This window comes from Chiloscyllium punctatum, chromosome 10, assembly GCF_047496795.1.
Source record: "Chiloscyllium punctatum isolate Juve2018m chromosome 10, sChiPun1.3, whole genome shotgun sequence".
Taxonomy (NCBI): Eukaryota; Metazoa; Chordata; class Chondrichthyes; order Orectolobiformes; family Hemiscylliidae; genus Chiloscyllium; species Chiloscyllium punctatum.
Window position 1 is genome coordinate 25,011,918 of NC_092748.1, and position 16,692 is coordinate 25,028,609.

The 16,692-nt window shown below is 44.1% G+C and overlaps 1 protein-coding gene across 1 annotated transcript in view; it reads left to right on the plus strand.

Annotated features, from left to right (window-relative positions):
* Positions 1-16,692, plus strand: part of cps1 (carbamoyl-phosphate synthase 1, mitochondrial) — a 191,791-nt gene that overhangs the window by 132,970 nt on the left and 42,129 nt on the right. Inside the window, exons 26-27 of the mRNA XM_072578736.1 lie at positions 4,900-5,094; positions 6,874-6,941. Coding sequence (XP_072434837.1) covers positions 4,900-5,094; positions 6,874-6,941 — 263 coding nt within the window. The remainder of the gene's footprint in view (positions 1-4,899; positions 5,095-6,873; positions 6,942-16,692) is intronic.

Sequence of the window (16,692 nt, forward strand, 5' to 3'; positions counted from 1 at the left end):
CATCCTATTTCAAACAATGTTTTGTTTCCCTCCTCTGTCATCCAGACAGCGCTCCACTGCATCTCCTCCATTCCTCACTCCACTGTTCTAAAACCTCCCTTTCCCCGAATATAATAAAGATAGAGCCCCCTCCTTTTCCTCACTTTCCACCCAACCAACGTATCATACTCAAACACTTCAGCCAACTCCAAATAGATCCTACATCCAGGACATCCTCCCCCTTCCCATCATGCTCTACCTTCCGGAAGGACCATTCCCTTTGCCACCACTTGGTTTGCGCCACACTTCCCACCAATCCCCGCTTCACCCCACCCGCCCCAACGTACCTTAAGCTGTACCTAAAGAAGATGCACCACCTCCCTCACCTTCATCCAGGGCCTCAAACAGACCTTCTAGGTGAGACAGAGATTCACCAACATCTCCAACCTAGTGTACTGTATCTGGTGTTCCCGATGTGGTCTTCTCTACATCGGTGAGACCAAATCTAGACTAGGTTACCGTTTGGCTGAGCATCTTTGCCTAGCCTGAAACTGCCAGCCTGACCACCTGGTCACTGTAATTCCTCCCTCTACTCCCCCTCTGACATGGCAATTCTCAGCCATGTGAATCAGACTGTGTATTGGAGGAACAACATCTTATCTTCGGCCCGGGCAGCCTACTGCCTGGAGGGCTTAAGATTGAGTTCCCAGATTTCAAATGACCTTCCCACCTATCCCCTGGCTCCTTTCCAGCCCCACCTCCCCTCTCTCATTTCACTCTGACCCTTCCTTCCAGCTACCAACCGAACTCATCTTTCCCAACGACCAACCGGATCATCCCACTACCTGTGCCCACCTATCACTACCTCACCATTCCACTACTCTCCCCACCCCACCCCACTCCTCCCTGTTTATCTGTAGCTCCCCCATCCCACATCTTGCCCTGAAGATGGGTTAACACCTGAAACATTGACCTTTCCACCTCCTGATGCTGCCTGGCTTGCTGTGTTCTTCCAACTTCCTGTTTGTCTAGTGACATTTTGATGCGTTGACTGGGGTAACAGCATGATGTATCCATGGGTTGACAGTGCTTTCAGCGAAATATATCGATTGGTTTACTGGGTTCACAGTGAGATGCAGCAATGTGTTGACTGGGCTCTGGGAGATGCAGCATTGTGTGTCTGTGTTCAGTGTGATGTATCTAATTTGTTGAATGTGTTCACAGTGTGATACCATATTGAGTTGACTGGGTTTATAGTGTGACATGTCCATGAGTTAATATGTTTTCACTGAGATTATATCAATGAGTTGACTGGGTTCACAGGTGATGTAGGAGATTGCAGATGTTGGAGAAGTCAGAGTTGACAAAGTGACTTACTGTGCTTCTCCCAGCACCACATTTTATTGGTTTTCACAGTAGAAGTGTCAATGATTTGAATGTGTTCACAGTGTGACGTTATAATGAGTTAACTGTGCTAACAGCAGGACATATCCATGGGTTGTGTGTGTTTTTAGCAAGACATATTGCCATAGAGTCGTCGAGATGTACAGCATGGAAACATAACCCTTTGGTCCAACTTGTCCATGCCAATCAGACAGCTGAACCTAATCTAGTCCCATTTGCCAGCACTTCCCATCTACCTCTCGACCCTTCCTATTAATATCCCCATCCAGATGCCTTTTCAGATGTTGCAATTGTACCAGCCTCCACCACTTCCTCTGGCAGCTCATTCCACACACGTACGTGAAAAAGGTGCCCTTTAGGTCCCTTTTTGATCTTTCCCCTCTCACCGTAAACCTATGTCCTCTAGTTCTGGACTCTCTCACCTCAGGGAAAAGACCTTGTCTGTTTATCCTATCCATGCCTCTCATGATTTTATAAACCTCTGAGGTTGCTTTACAGACTCTGTCGCTCCAGGGAAAACAGCCCCAGCCTTATTTAACCTTTCCCTATATGTCAAATCCTCCAACATCCTTGTAAATCTTTTCTGAACCCTTTCAAGTTTCACAATTTCCATTCTGTACATCTCTATGACTCGATAACCTTTTTGTTTAAAAATATTCCTGCCTAACTCTCTGTAATCTCCCTTCAGAATCTCGAACTTTTTCCTTTCTATGTTGTTGGTTTCAATGTGTACAATGACCTCCTGCTAGCCCCCTCTCCCCCATGAGAACATTCTGCACCCTCTCTGAGACATCCTTGATCCTGGCACCAGGAAGGCAACACCCCATTCTGATTTTTTTTTTGCTGCTGGCCACCAACGTTTGTCTGTGCTTCGGACTAGAGAGTCTCCTAACACAATTGATCTCTTTGAAACCGATGTACCCCTTATTGCGTTCGAGCCAGTTTAGATACCAGAAATTTGGCTGTTTGTGCTACGTTCCCCTGAGAATCCATCACCCCCTATGTTTTCCAAAGCAGCACACTTGTTTGCTATGGGGATCACCACAGGAGACTCCTGCACTACCTGCCTACCCCTCTCTCCTTTCCTGGAGTTAACCCATTTCTGTGACTGTATCTGCGACTTTCCTCCCTTCCTATAACTGCCTTCCACCACACCCCATTGCTCTTGTAAATTCCTCATTGTCTCTAAGTGTTGCTCCAATCGATGTGATAGGATTCGCAACCAACAACATTTATTGCAGATATAATCCTGAGTAACCCGTAAAATCTCTCAACTCTCAATTCTTACATCAGACATAAAGAGCCTATCACTCTACTAAAGGCCATTTTGCTCCTTTCAATGTACAGACCCAGAAAATAACAGTTGTATTGCTCTACAAAACACTGCTCCAGGCTAACTTAATACTTCTGACATGGTTTTAATATCGTGTTGACTAGATTCACTGTGAATCCAGTCAACCCATTCTTACATTGCTCCGTGAGATGATTGGGTTCGCATTAAATGTTTCAATGGGTTAACTGTGTTCAGTGTGATGTTGCAATAAATTGACTGAGTTATAGCATGTCGTTCATTGATTGTGATTTCAGTGAGATCTGTCAATGAGTTGACTGTGTTCACAGTGAGATAATCAGTAGTGGGTGGCATGGTGGCCTAGTGGTTAACACTGCTGCCTCACAGCACCTGGGTTCAATTCCAGCCTTGGGCAACTGTCTGTTGGGTGATTGCACATTCTCTGCGTGGGTTTCCTCCAGGTACTCAGGTTTCCTCCCACAGTGTGCAGACAAGGTGGATTGGCCATGCTAAATTGCCGCATAGTCTCCAAGGATATACAGGCTAGGTGGATTAGCCTTGGGAAAGCCGGGGTTACAAAGATAGGGTAAGGGGTTGGGTCTGGATGGGACCCTCTTCAGAGAGTAGTTGTGGACTCAATGGGCCAAATGGCCTGTTTCCACACTATAGGGATTCTGTGATGCTAGTACTATCAAGCAGCACCAGCTTAGCAATGCCCAGTTTGGGTTCCACCAGGGCCACCCAGCTCCTGACCTTGTTACATACTTAGTTCTAACATAGACAAAAGAGCTAAACTCCAGAGGTGAGGTGAGAGTGACAGCCCTTAACATCAGAGCTTCATGTGACTTAGTGTGGCATCATGGAGCCCAACAAAAGTGGAATTAATGGGTATCGGGGGCAAACTTTCCAGTGGTTGGAGTCATATCTGGCACAGAGGAAGATGGTCATGATTGTTGGGGGTCGATCATGTCAGCTCCAGGACATCTCTGCAGGAGTTCCTCAGGCTGGTGACCTTGGCACAGCCATCTTCAGTTGTTTCATCAATGACCTTCCCTCCATCATAAAGTCAAAAGTGGGGATGTTCACCAATGATTGTGCAATGTTCAGCACCATTTGTGATTCCTTAGATACTGAAGCAGTCCATGTTCAAATACAACAAGATCTGGATAATGTTCAGGCTTGGGCTGATAAGTGGCAAGTAACATTTGTGCCACACAAATGCCAGGCAATGACCATCACCAATGAGAGACAATCTAACTATTGCCCCTTGACATTCAATGATGTTATCATCACTAAATCCTGTTACAATGGGTTGACTGGGTTAACAGCATGACATATCCATGAGTTGACTGTGTTTTCAGTGAAATGTATTCATGGGTTGAATGGGTTCTCAGGGAGAGGTATCAATGAGTTGACTGTGTTCACAGTGTGATGCTACATTTAAGTTGACTGGGTGTATCCATGAGGTAAAAACAATGACTGCAGATGCTGGAAACCAGATTCTGGATTAGTGGTGCTGGAAGAGCACAGCAGTTCAGGCAGCATCCAAGGAGCTTCAAAATTGACGTTTCGGGCAAAAGCCCTTCATCAGTAATAAAGGCAGTGAGCCTGAAGCGTGGAGAGATAAGCTAGAGGAGGGTGGGAGTGGGGAGAAAGTAGCATAGAGTACGATGGGTGAGTGGGGGAGGGGATGAGGGTGATAGGTCAGGGAGGAGAGGGTGGAGTGGATAGGTGTATCCATGAGTTGACGTGTTTTCACAGAGATTTATCAATGTGTTGACTGAGTTCACAGTGAGATGTATCAATGAGTTGCCTAGCTTTGCAGTGAGATGTATCAGTGGCTTGACTGGGTTCATGTGGTAAAAACAATGACTGCAGATGCTGAAAACCAAATACTGGATTAGTGGTGCTGGAAGAGCACAGCAGTTCAGGCAGCATCCAACGAGCAGTGTAATCGACGTTTCGGGCAAAAGCCCTTCATCAGGAATGTGTGGTCGTGTCAATGAGTTGGGTGTGTTCACAGTGTGATGTTACAAAGAGTGACTGGTTTAACAGCGTGACATATCCAAAAGTTGACTCTGTTTTCAGTGAGATATATCAATGTGGTGATTGATTTATCTCAATGTGAACTCAATGAGTTGACTCTGTTCCCTGTGAATTGTATCAATGAGTTGACTGTGTTCTCTGAGACATTTGAGTAATTGGTCTATGACATTTTTTCTCAGAGCTGCAAAGGGTCCATTATTTCTGTTGGTGGACAGATTCCAAATAACCTGGCTGTTCCATTGTACAAGTATGGTGTGAACATTCTGGGCACAAATCCAATGCAGATTGACCGAGCTGAGGACCGAGCAGTCTTCTCAGGTGTGCTCGATGAGCTCCAGATATCCCAGGCTCCATGGACGGCAGTTAATTCTTTGGTGAGTATCCTCAGTGTGTGTTTCCTTGAAGTCAATTTGTAGCCACAGGATTAGTGAGGATCAGCAAGGAGTTTACATGAAGCGTTGTACCTGTGAAAGGATGATCCAAATTGCTCGAGGTAATTTGCACTTCCAATGACATTTGAAGAGCCAGTGCTTCTACTCTATTTGATAACCTGATTTTGTCATTTCTGTCATAATTTGGTTGGTGTATTAAATAGTAATGGTCTGCTCTATAATCGGTACTGAATTGGGAGATGGTACTGGGCAGGGTGATACTAGGCATACAGACACACAAAATGGCCACTGAGCCATAAGTTGGCCACTTGACACAAGATGGCTGCCAGGCCACAATATGGAGAGAGACAGCAGAGCAAATACAGACATTTCCTGGGGCCACCAGAATGCCAGCACAACGCACTCATAACTCAGTTGATTAGTTTAAGGTAGGTGGGGGAGAGACAACACATGATTAGCATATACTGCCCGCCGAAGTATCTGGGTCCAGCCAACCCTTCGATAGGATTGCTAACTGTTTGATACAGACTCAGTATAGGGTGCTAGTAGCCAGGGCTGCAGTAATTGTCCTTCTCAGGAAGAACAATTAGTGCCCATTACTACAGCAATGGACTTCGGTGCAGATACTGAAATTGACAATGTCTGTGCTGAAACTAACGATGACTGCACTGAAATGAAAAAGGCTGTGCTGGAACTGACAATGACTGCAATGTTTAGAATAAACTAACTATGTTACAAAGACAGTAACCTCATCACTGACCTATTATATTACAAAATGTATAAAAGTATCTTGACATGTGCTGTGGATGGAGAGAAGAATTGCAGCTGACCACGTGCTACTCGTGTCTCTCCCTCCCCGGAGATCCGGTATTTCCTTGTCCTATAAACTCTGTCGCGGAACCCGGACTCTGACTGGTAATGTTTCCCACAACAGTACTCCATATTAGCCACACTGGAGAGGCATAGTCACTAGGAGCTGAAAGGCATTGACACAGTGTTACTCACAGGGCAGCAGTGGTAGAGGGGGAAGCAAGGTCGGTTAGCCTGACCTCCCAGGCCAGGCTTTGTTCAGAAACTGAACAACCAAAGTCCTAACTCCGCTGAAATTCCCACTTCTCAATCTACTGGATGAAGAGCAACTGAGAGAAAAGACGGGGTCATTCACGCCTGTGATTACCCTTGTAGAGGAATAGCCTCTTGAAACTTTCTGACTGAAGACCCGGTTAATTGAGGAAGACACTCTGTGGGTGTGAGGATATGAGTACCAGCAGATGACTGTGCCCAGCATTGCTCAGCACATTGAGGAGAGCCTTGGGGCACTGCTCAATTTGTTATTTTATTGGCGTGGTCTCTGGCCCATGTCCAGGATTTGCTGTTGCTCATCAGCCACCGCAGAGTGACTCTTGGTTTTGTTGGACTAGTAAGTGCTTGAGATACTTGTAAGAAGTTGAGCAGCCTCTCTCTTGAGTAGAGAGATCAATTGTTTCCAAATCTGACCTCTCCATTCTGCAGGCTCCACCACTGATTATCTCCCCTTTGTCCATAATATTGAGCATGTACTCGATGCTATGTTACCATTGGGAAAAGACAGTTCCACGCCCTGGGGTAGATGCGAAGACAGAGCTGCAGCACTACTCGCAACATCTCGGTCTTGTGCTGTAAAGGCCTTGCTGTTGCTTCCCAGACCGTTCTTCATGAGGTGAATCGTTGCTGTGAGTAGAGTCGCTCTTTCACTGACTGACTTCTCTCTTTTTGTGCCAGGATGATGCCCTCTCATTTGCGGAGACTGTCGGCTACCCCTGTTTGCTGAGACCATCTTACGTCCTGAGGTAAAGCCGTTACTTCGGGGTCTGGGCAAACCCAGGATATCGGTGAGAAATAACAAGCTGATTTTATTTTAAAAAAGGCGAGCATCCAACCTGTGCATACTTTCACGTACAGAACTGAGTTTTGTGCAACTTGTTATCAAGTACTTTGCTGCCTATTTCAATCTCCTCTGTAGGTACTTACTTCCCTCACTCAGACAACCATTCTTGTTGTCTGATCTTAGATAGCGAGTGTTAAAATCCTTTTGAACTATGGAACTCTTTGACAGGAGCAGAGAATATAGCTCCCAGGGACTGGAGAAACTGCCTGAAGCCATTTATTGTCAGGTAATGTTCCAGCAGTCTCTGATAGGATCTGACCAGCTAGTTCAGGGTGAGTTCATGTGGATTTGACTGTAGATGGATTGGAGCAAGTATAAAGCAGCAGATTGAGTGAACCTTTTTACTTGCGTTTTCCAAAGCCATCCCAGAAATGTTACAGCTAAATTATCTTCAAGTGTGCTAAGGTTCTCGAGGCCAGAGGCTGGTCAAATGTTCTTTTTTTCTGTGTATGCCTGCCAGAATCACAAGAATGGCCTGTGGTTGGTTGAAGGTGACATTGATTTCATGGTAGTGCTTAACTGAGTTATGGTGTATTTGAATCACTTGACCACCCTCTTCACTACATTGCAACAAGAACTTAGCAATTCTCTTCATCAAAAAAGTCAAGAAGTCGCCTCTGGGTATCCTTGCAAAGCTCAAGTGTGAAGGTGGGTAAATCTCCCGGACCAGATGGACTACACTCCACCGTTCTGAAGGCGATCATAGAATTCCTATAGTGTTGGAAGCAGATCATTGGGTCCACACCAACCCTCTGAAGAGCATCCCTCCCTGACCCTATCCCTGAGATGTTGCATTCCCCATGGCCAGTCCACCTAATCTGAGGAGAGTGATCTTTCAGGAATCACTGGAGTCATGAAGTATCCTAGACGACTGGAAAATGGCCAATGTAATCCTCCTGTTTAAGAAGGAAAGGAGGCAGAAGACACAAAGTTATAGATGGGTTAGCCTGATTTCAGTTGGTAAGATTTTAGAGTCCATTATTAAGGATGAGATTGCAGAGTGTTTGGAAGTGCACAGTAAAATAGGGCAGAGTCAGCACAGGCTCAACCAGGGAAGGTCATGCCTGACCAATCTGTTAAAATTCTTTGAGGAGAGCCAGTGGACATGATCTATTTGGATTTCCAGAAAGCCTTTGACAAGGTGCCACACAGGAGGCTGCTAAGTAAGATTAAAGCCCACTGTGTTTGGGACAGATGGGTAAAGGATTGGCTGACTAGCAGAAGGGAGAGGGCAAGGGGTCTTTTTCAGAATGACAGTCAATAACTAGTGAAGTTCTGCAGTTTTAGTGTTGACATCGCAACTATACACATTAACGATCTGGAACTGAGGGCATTGTTGCTACATTTGGAGATGAGACCAAAATCGATGGAGGGGCAGGTAGTGTTGAAGATGTGGGAGGCTGTAGAACGATTTGGACATGCTACAGGTGGGCAGCGAAGTGGCAGATTGAGCACAATGTGGCAAAATCAGAGGATATACATTTTGGTAAGAAGAACACAAGTGTAGAGTATTTTCAAAATGGGGTAAGGCTTCTTGTATCTGAAGTGCAAAGGGACGTGGGAGTCAAAGGCCTGGATTCTCTTAAGGTTAACGTGCGTGTTTAGTTGGTGATTAGGAATGTGAGAAACAAAGCTCACACACTTCAATAATTTCAGTCCGAGACAAGATCTGAATCAATAGTGTCATTTATTTTACACTTGCAAGTGGGTGTGATGTCCCGTGTCTAAGAGGCAAAAGACATACACACACTAGGTTCAATTCATACATAATATTTATATGATTTAATGTCCATTGTTTTACATTGCTTACATCATCCACTTCCCTAAGACCGGCCTCCACTACCCCTGTTTGCCTCTTGCCTTATCCGGCCTTGTCTGTGATAAAATGCTTATTTCTGGTCTCACAAGGCTGTTTGACCTTACCCTGTTATAGGTCATTGTTAGGCATATCCCTTCTTCATCATTATCTACCCCCTTCATCTGTGCCTTTCCCGAGGCCGTTCTGATCCCTATGACCCCTTTAATTGGGGTTTGTTCCTGTGTTTTCATAAAAGTGGGAAGCAGATGTTTATACCTACTGTTTGTACAGGCGTATCTAGCTTAACTTCATCCTCTCACAACATCTTATCTATTTGCCCACCGTACCTACTATTGTTCATTGGCACATTTCATTCTGACATACAATTTTAGCTAATACAAAAACAATTCTACATTTCCTCTACATCGTTTCCATTCTTGTTGACTCAGCTCTTGACTAAAACAATTACCCACTGGTGTGAGTTCACCTCCTTTGTAAAATGGAATTGCAGAAGTAACACTAATCCTACTGATATCCCACAATTCCCCCTCTTTCTTTTAATTACCATTTGTTATCTTCTGCAAATATTTTATTTTTAAGCATCGCTCCCGAAATTTGCAAGCATCATCCCGGAGATTTCATCCATCTTGGTCTCACTCATCTGCTCATTATTTAGTCGATAAAGTCCTTCAGCCTGATTCCCTTTTAGGGGCATCTGTTTCATTAAGGCTGTTTCAATCAACCTTTGGGTGAGTCCTCGTATACAGGGTATGATACAGCAGCCAATGGCTACTAATACCCCGACTACTACTATCAGGGAAGTAAGGATAGAAACCACCACCCCCTTCCATTTCCCAAACCATGATTCCAGCCATCCTGTGAGAGATGTATCTACTCCTGAATTCTCAGCCAGTTCCTCTGTTAAGGTAGTCAATCCCCTTAAGGCCCGAGTAATTGAACCATCAGGTGCAGTGTTATTAGGAATAAAGGTACAACAGCTTCCTCCTAACATCACACACACACCCCCTTTTTCTGCTAAAATCATATCAAGGGCTATTCTATTTTCCCATGCCATCCTACTTGTCGCATCAAGCTGTTCTGATATTCCTTTAATCGCATCTCTTGTATAATTTATAAATCGCTGTTGATTTATAGAAAATGTAATTTATCCAATCTACATTTTTATTAATTGTTACCCACCAAAAGAGAGCTGACTCAAAGCCTGCTGCAATCTGGTTACGAGCCTTAAATTCATCCGGTACTCCCCTAGGGACTCCTACCGAATCAAGATAAATCCTGTCATCGAAAGAAGTGTCTAACAGTAATCTCTTACCCCTTCCCTTTTTCCCTCCTTTGTTTTCCTTCTCAAATGCCAGGGTAAATGGAATTGCCAATTGTACAATTGCACATATCCCTCTCCAATCCGGAGGTAGGGTGGGTCTCAATATTTTGCCTCCACAGTACCACCACAGATCCGCTCGGGGAACCTTTAATGCTGAGTAGTTCCCTCCCTTCTCCGTTTCGGTGACATTCTTAATCTCTGTACATAGTTTCAGCTCCCCCAAATCTTTCGACTGACTTGTACCTCGTCTACACACACGATGTGTGATTTCCAACTGCGGCAGAAAACAGGGGGGGAACTTTTACATCTTTCTTCTCCAAGGGAGGGAACATCAGAGATAGGGAGGTACAATTCCTATCATTCCACGCAGTCTCATCCTGATACAGGGCTATCATACATTTCATGCCCTTCCTGTCTCACTTCCACACGAGCGGAAAGGAAACCACCTGGGCCACTGGCCGACCGGAGGCACATGCATAACAATTGGTCTTGTTCAGACTTTTTACAGGATACTTTACCCATTCAACCCAGGCATTTGCATCCCCGTACCCAGTTTCTATTTCAATGGTCTGTTTCAAGTCCTTTACCTCTATAAATTTTACTACTTTAGGATCATCGGGAGGGGTGAAAGATTGTATCTTATTACCCAGTAGATCTACCCGTTTTCCCTGTCCTACACTAATTCAAAAACAATAGCCCAAGAAATCCTTCCCATTTGCTTTCATTTCTATCCCAAACATTTCATTTCATTGTATCTCATAGGTGCCCCACCCAGGATTGTTTCGTGCCATGTGGTTTTCCTTATTGTTAGGTATATTGGGTTACACTTTTTATCAGGGCAATCGCGAGCTGGTCGGAAGGGGGCCCGGTGTACTGTGACAAGACTGTTATACCAAGTACCGTCCCCAAGGCCATCCCCATAGGACTTAAGATGTATCTCAGAGCTGCGATACTGTCTCTGATTATCTATGTCCCCACAATTTACTAAGCTACATACATCAGCGTCTATTACTTGTGGGTTATCAGATTCAGGAACCGTTAATAATACATATGAAAATGATATTTGATGAAATGCCAATACTAAGAGAGCTAGCATCATAACTCTAAGCATTCCCAGTATTCTAAACATCATGCTGAAGCACAAAAAGACTTAATATACAATCTTACAGAAATAATCCCGCGCTCGCGTCGCCACTGTATAATTAGTTACTCAAAGTCTCTTTAGTCTGAGTTTCAGCGGATCTTGCGTTGATTCGGCTGTCCAGACTTCTTTCTCCACGGGAGGGTCCACTGGCCCTTTGATCCGAGTGTAGTGAGTCCAGCCTTTCTCCGCTGTCCTTATTGCCGTTTCGGTAGTCAAAAGAGCCTGGTACGGCCCTTCCCAGTCCGGCTGTAATTTAGTCTCTGTCCATGATTTTACTAAGATCCAATCGCCCGGCTGGATGGGATGAACGGTGAATTCAAGGGGTGGAGTCTGTGCCAATAAACCCTGTTTCCTTAGGAAAGACAAAGAGGAGGACAAACCCAGTATGTACTTCTTTAAAAACAAATCTTTAGTTTCGGGAATTGGCAATTCTCCATTCGTTCCCAAGTAAGGTAATCCAAATAAGATTTCATAGGGGGATAGTCCCAAATCTTTCCTTGGGGCTGTTCGTACTCGCAAGAGAGCTATAGGTAAACATTTGGTCCAAGGGAGTCTGGTTTCTATTATCAATTTAGAGAGCTGTCGTTTGAGTGTTTGGTTCATTCTCTCAACCCTTCCCGATGATGGCGGGTGCCACGGAGTATGGAACTCCCAGGAAATTCCCAACCCTTTCATTACCCCCTGTAACACTTTAGAAGTAAAGTGTGTTCCTTGATCGGAATCAATATGGTTCACGAGCCCATATCGGGGAATTATGTGCTCCAATATTGTTTTAGACACTCCACTTGCAGTGGCGGTAGCTAGGGGGTATGCCTCAACCCAACCAGATAAATGATCTACTATGACCAACATATATTTTAGTCTGCCTACCCTGGGGAGTTCAGTATAATCTACTTGTATACTCTGGAAAGGTCTCAGTCCTGGGTCTCTTCCTCCCGGGGTCTGTTTTCTCAAGACTTTCTTATTTACCTTTTTGCATATGATACATCCCTCACATATTTGTTTAGCAATTGTATATATTCCTTTACATCCATATTCCCTAAGAACTAAATCACACATTGCTTGTACTCCCCAATGGCTGCCTTGGTGTAGGACGGCCATAATCTCTCGCATCATCATTTTGTTTAACATTTCCCTTCCATCAGGTAACCTCCAATGCCCGTCTGCTGTTTTTACAGCTCCTAAATCTCTCAATTCATTTTCTTCGCTTTCAGTAAATATAGGAGCTTCCCGAGGACCTGGAACAGTAGGTATTAGGGAATGAATCACCACTTCTTGTGGGTTCAGGGCTGCTTCCTTAGCCACCTCATCGGCTAATCTATTCCCCCTAACTTCTAGTTCATTTCCTTTCTGATGACCATTTACATGCACTACTGCTATTTCTCGGGGAAGTAATAGGCACTCCAAGACCCGTTTAATCAATTCTTCATGTACTAATTCTTTCCCTCGGCTGTTGATCAGCCCTCGTTCCTGCCATATCTTGCCGAAAGTGTGCACAACACCAAATGCATATTTAGAGTCAGTGTATACTGTTCCCTCTTTATTCTCTAATGCTCTAAGGGCTCTTTCCAATGCATAGAGTTCACAAGTCTGAGCTGACCACCCATTTGGCAACCGTCCTGCCTCCACCACACTACTGTTTGTCCCGTCTACGACTGCATACCCATTATATCTTTTCCCTTCAATCACCCGGGATGATCCGTCTATAAAAAGTCTAACCCCTGCATGAAATGGAACATCTCTGAGGTCCATGCGGACCTTAGTTTGGTATTCTATAATGTCAAGGCAATCGTGCCCTGGATTCTGAGGAGAGTCTCCTTCCCCTTTCCAAAGAAAGGCAGCTGGATTTAAACAATTGTCAGTGACCAACACTAGATCATCCTTTTCTATTAATATTGCCTCATATTTCAGAATCCGCGAGTCTGTCAACCATCGCCCAGCTTTTTGGTTTAGGATTGTTCTCACTTGGTGTGGAGTGCTTACTATTAGGGCTCCCCCAAATGTAAGCTTTCTGCTTTCCTCCACCAACAGTGCAGTGGCAGCCACAGCCTGCACACACTCAGGCCACCCCCGGGATACTGGATCCAGTAGCTTCGAAAGATATGCTACTGGTTGTCTCATTCCTCCCCACCTCTGGGTCAATACTCCCAAAGCCGCTCCCTTATCCACGGTAACAAAGAGGTGGAAAGGTTTATCTAGAGAAGGTAAGGCTAACACGGGGGCATGGATCAAATCTCTTTTGAGTTTCTCAACTAGTTCTTTTTCCTCATCATCCCAACTTAGACATTTGGGTTCCCCCTCTAATAGTTTGAGATATAATTTCTTAGTCTTCAGTGCATAGGAATCAATCCACAATCTGCAATAACCCGTTAGACCTAAAAATTTGCGTAACTCCCTTTTAGTGCTGGGCAGTGGCATTCCCACTATTCCCTCTATCTGTTCCGGGCTTATCTTTCGCTTTCCCTCACTAACTAAATGTCCCAAGTATTTCACTTCTTGCTCCACATATTGTAGTTTGTTTTTAGATACCCGCAGTCCCTGCTGACCCAGGAAATTCAATAATTTGTTAGTGGCTTCTACTACTCTTTCTCTTCTTTTTCCTGTTACTAAGAGGTCGTCTACATACTGCAACAGGGTAGTCCCCTTGGGGCTGCTAAATTTCTCCAATACTTGTTCTAACATCTGTCCAAATAAATTCGGGGATTCCGTAAACCCCTGGGGAAGCACAGTCCATCGGTATTGCTGTTTTCGTCCTGTCTTAGGGTCTTCCCACTCAAAGGCAAACAAATTCCTACTTTCCTCTGCCAAGGGACAGGCCCAAAAGGCATCCTTTAAATCTATCACACTAAACCATTTGTGGTCATGAGGGATCTTACTTAATAAGGTATAGGGGTTTGGCACCACTGGGTGCCTGATCAGTACTATTTGATTTAATGTTCTCAAATCCTGCACCAATCGGTAAGTTCCATCGGATTTCCGCACTGGTAGTATTGAGGTATTATAAGGAGACATACATGGCTCCAACAATCCGTCTCTAATCAATCCTTCAATTACTGGCTGCAGTCCTCGTTTACCTTCTATGGAAATGGGATATTGTCGCTCACAGACAACGTCCCCTTTCCTTTTTAAATTTATTTCAAGGGGGGGGATCTGTAATTTTCCACGATTCCCTTCTCTAGCCCATACAATAGGGTCTATCTCTCTCTCCAGATCCTCTGTCAACATTGCCATTTGGACAACTAATTCTTTTTCCTGAATTCCAATCTCCAGTCCTAAGAGGATAATTAAATCTCTCCCTAGTAAGTTACTTCCTATATCAGGGATATACAACAATTCCCCTTTGACCCTATCCTTAGGACCTTCTATCATCATAGGTTCAAATACTGGAACAGTAAATCCCTCCCCTTTAACCCCTGAAACAGTAATTGACCGTGTCGACATTTCTACTTTCTTTGGTTTAAAATTCAGTGATGACCGTGCTGCCCCCGTATCTACTAGGAAGACTACCTCTTCCTTATAGGGTCCCACCTTCAGGTTTATCAAGGGTTCCTGGTGGGCCCCCGAGGGCAGGAACCCCTGATACCCCTATTCTTCATCAAAATTCATAAGCGGAATTGCCCTCTCTTCCCTTTTCAGAGCCGGACATTCCCGCTTAAAGTGCCCTATCTTTCCGCAATAATAGCATCCTGCCTGTGGAGACCTCCAGCTCTGCCCCTGTCGCTCGAACCCTCTATCAAATACTCCCCCTTGTCCTCTCTCTCTCTCTCTCCCTTTCCCCCTTCCTCTCTGTCCTACATGCTGCCACCCACCGCTCCAGTTGCTCAATATTGGTTCCACTCTTTTCTTTAACTACCTCATCAACCGCAGCTACCATCATTTTCACCTTCTGTTTCTGTCTCTCATCCTCTCTCTTTACAAACACTTTCTGTGCCTCTCTTAACAATTCATCTAATGGCTTTTCACTCCACCCTTCTATTTGCTGTATCTTTCTCTGTATGTCTGGCCATTCCTTTGTCACAAAAATGTACTTTCAAAAGACCCTGTGCCACTGGGTTCTCAGGGTTCATTCCAGAATATTTCCACATTGAGTCTCTTAATCTCTGCAAAAAAAAAGCTGAAGGAGTCTCATCTTTCTCCTGTCTAACTTCAAAGACTTTAGTCAAATTCTGTGACTTCGGAACTGCCTCTTTTATTCCTTTTAGAATCAGGTCTTTCAATTCCCTCATTTCTTCTCTATGCTCCGGATTTTGATTTTCCCACTGGGGGTCTCTGAGGGGAAACTTCACCTCTCCCTGTCCAGCATCCCCATCTCCAATCGGATGTTCCCTGTCCCATATTTTAATGGCTGCTCCCCATATAAGTCCCCTTTCTTCCCCAGTAAATAATATATTCAAAATAGACATTAACTCAGCCCACGTATACAGACTGGGCCCCAAAAATTGATCAGTTTGTTCAGACAACCCTACCAGATCCTCAACCAGGACCTTCATTTCTTTTTTTTTAAATGTCCTGACCTCCCCACTGCTGAGGGGGGCACTTACAAACCCAATCTCTTTATCCCCTATTGGTACCTCCCGAAGGGGATAAGTCATTACGTTCTTCCCCTCTTTCTTTTTTTTTTAATGAAATATTGCAATATTTCTAGCTCCCCATAACTTCAAACACCAATTCATCAATTCATGCTTGACTAACTTTAAAGCCTGTTCCAAATTTGTAAATATATTTATATATTTACGTTTATTTATTCAGTATTTAATATTCAAAATGTAAAATGCATACAGTTCTCAATTTTGAAATCCACTGTAATCACCCAGTTTTAGTCCCTTAATTTAAATCCAAAATTAGTTTTCTTAAGTAGTACTGACCAATCATTGCTCAATTACAATACTATAGGTCTTGAAATAATCAGAGCTGCCTTAAAATTATTTGTCTATTCAAGTTAAAACAAAAACTTCTAATGCATGAACAATGGCCGAATCCAAGGTCACAGATATTAACCATAGGATCTTGTTTTTACTACAATCTAATGTTGAACTGAAACTTCAACTGTCCTCCATAAATCGCTTTCATGCAAAGATAAAAGAGATTAGTTAGAAACTGATAGTAAGGCAGTCGTGACCTGTAAGAAGAACAGGAGTTATCATTCTTTTTTTTTCATAATCTCTATAGAATCCTTAACCTTTAAAGAAATCATGTTAAGTTTCCATAATAAGAATCAGATTCAAAACAGTCCCGGAACTCAAGCTCCAGGGAATAAAACGCAAACATTCAATCACCAACAAACAAATGTGCATTCAAACCAAATCACAAAGGGTTAAACTTTCGACCAGCTGTACAGCTCTCTTCATTCTCTCTCTCTCTCTCACTCA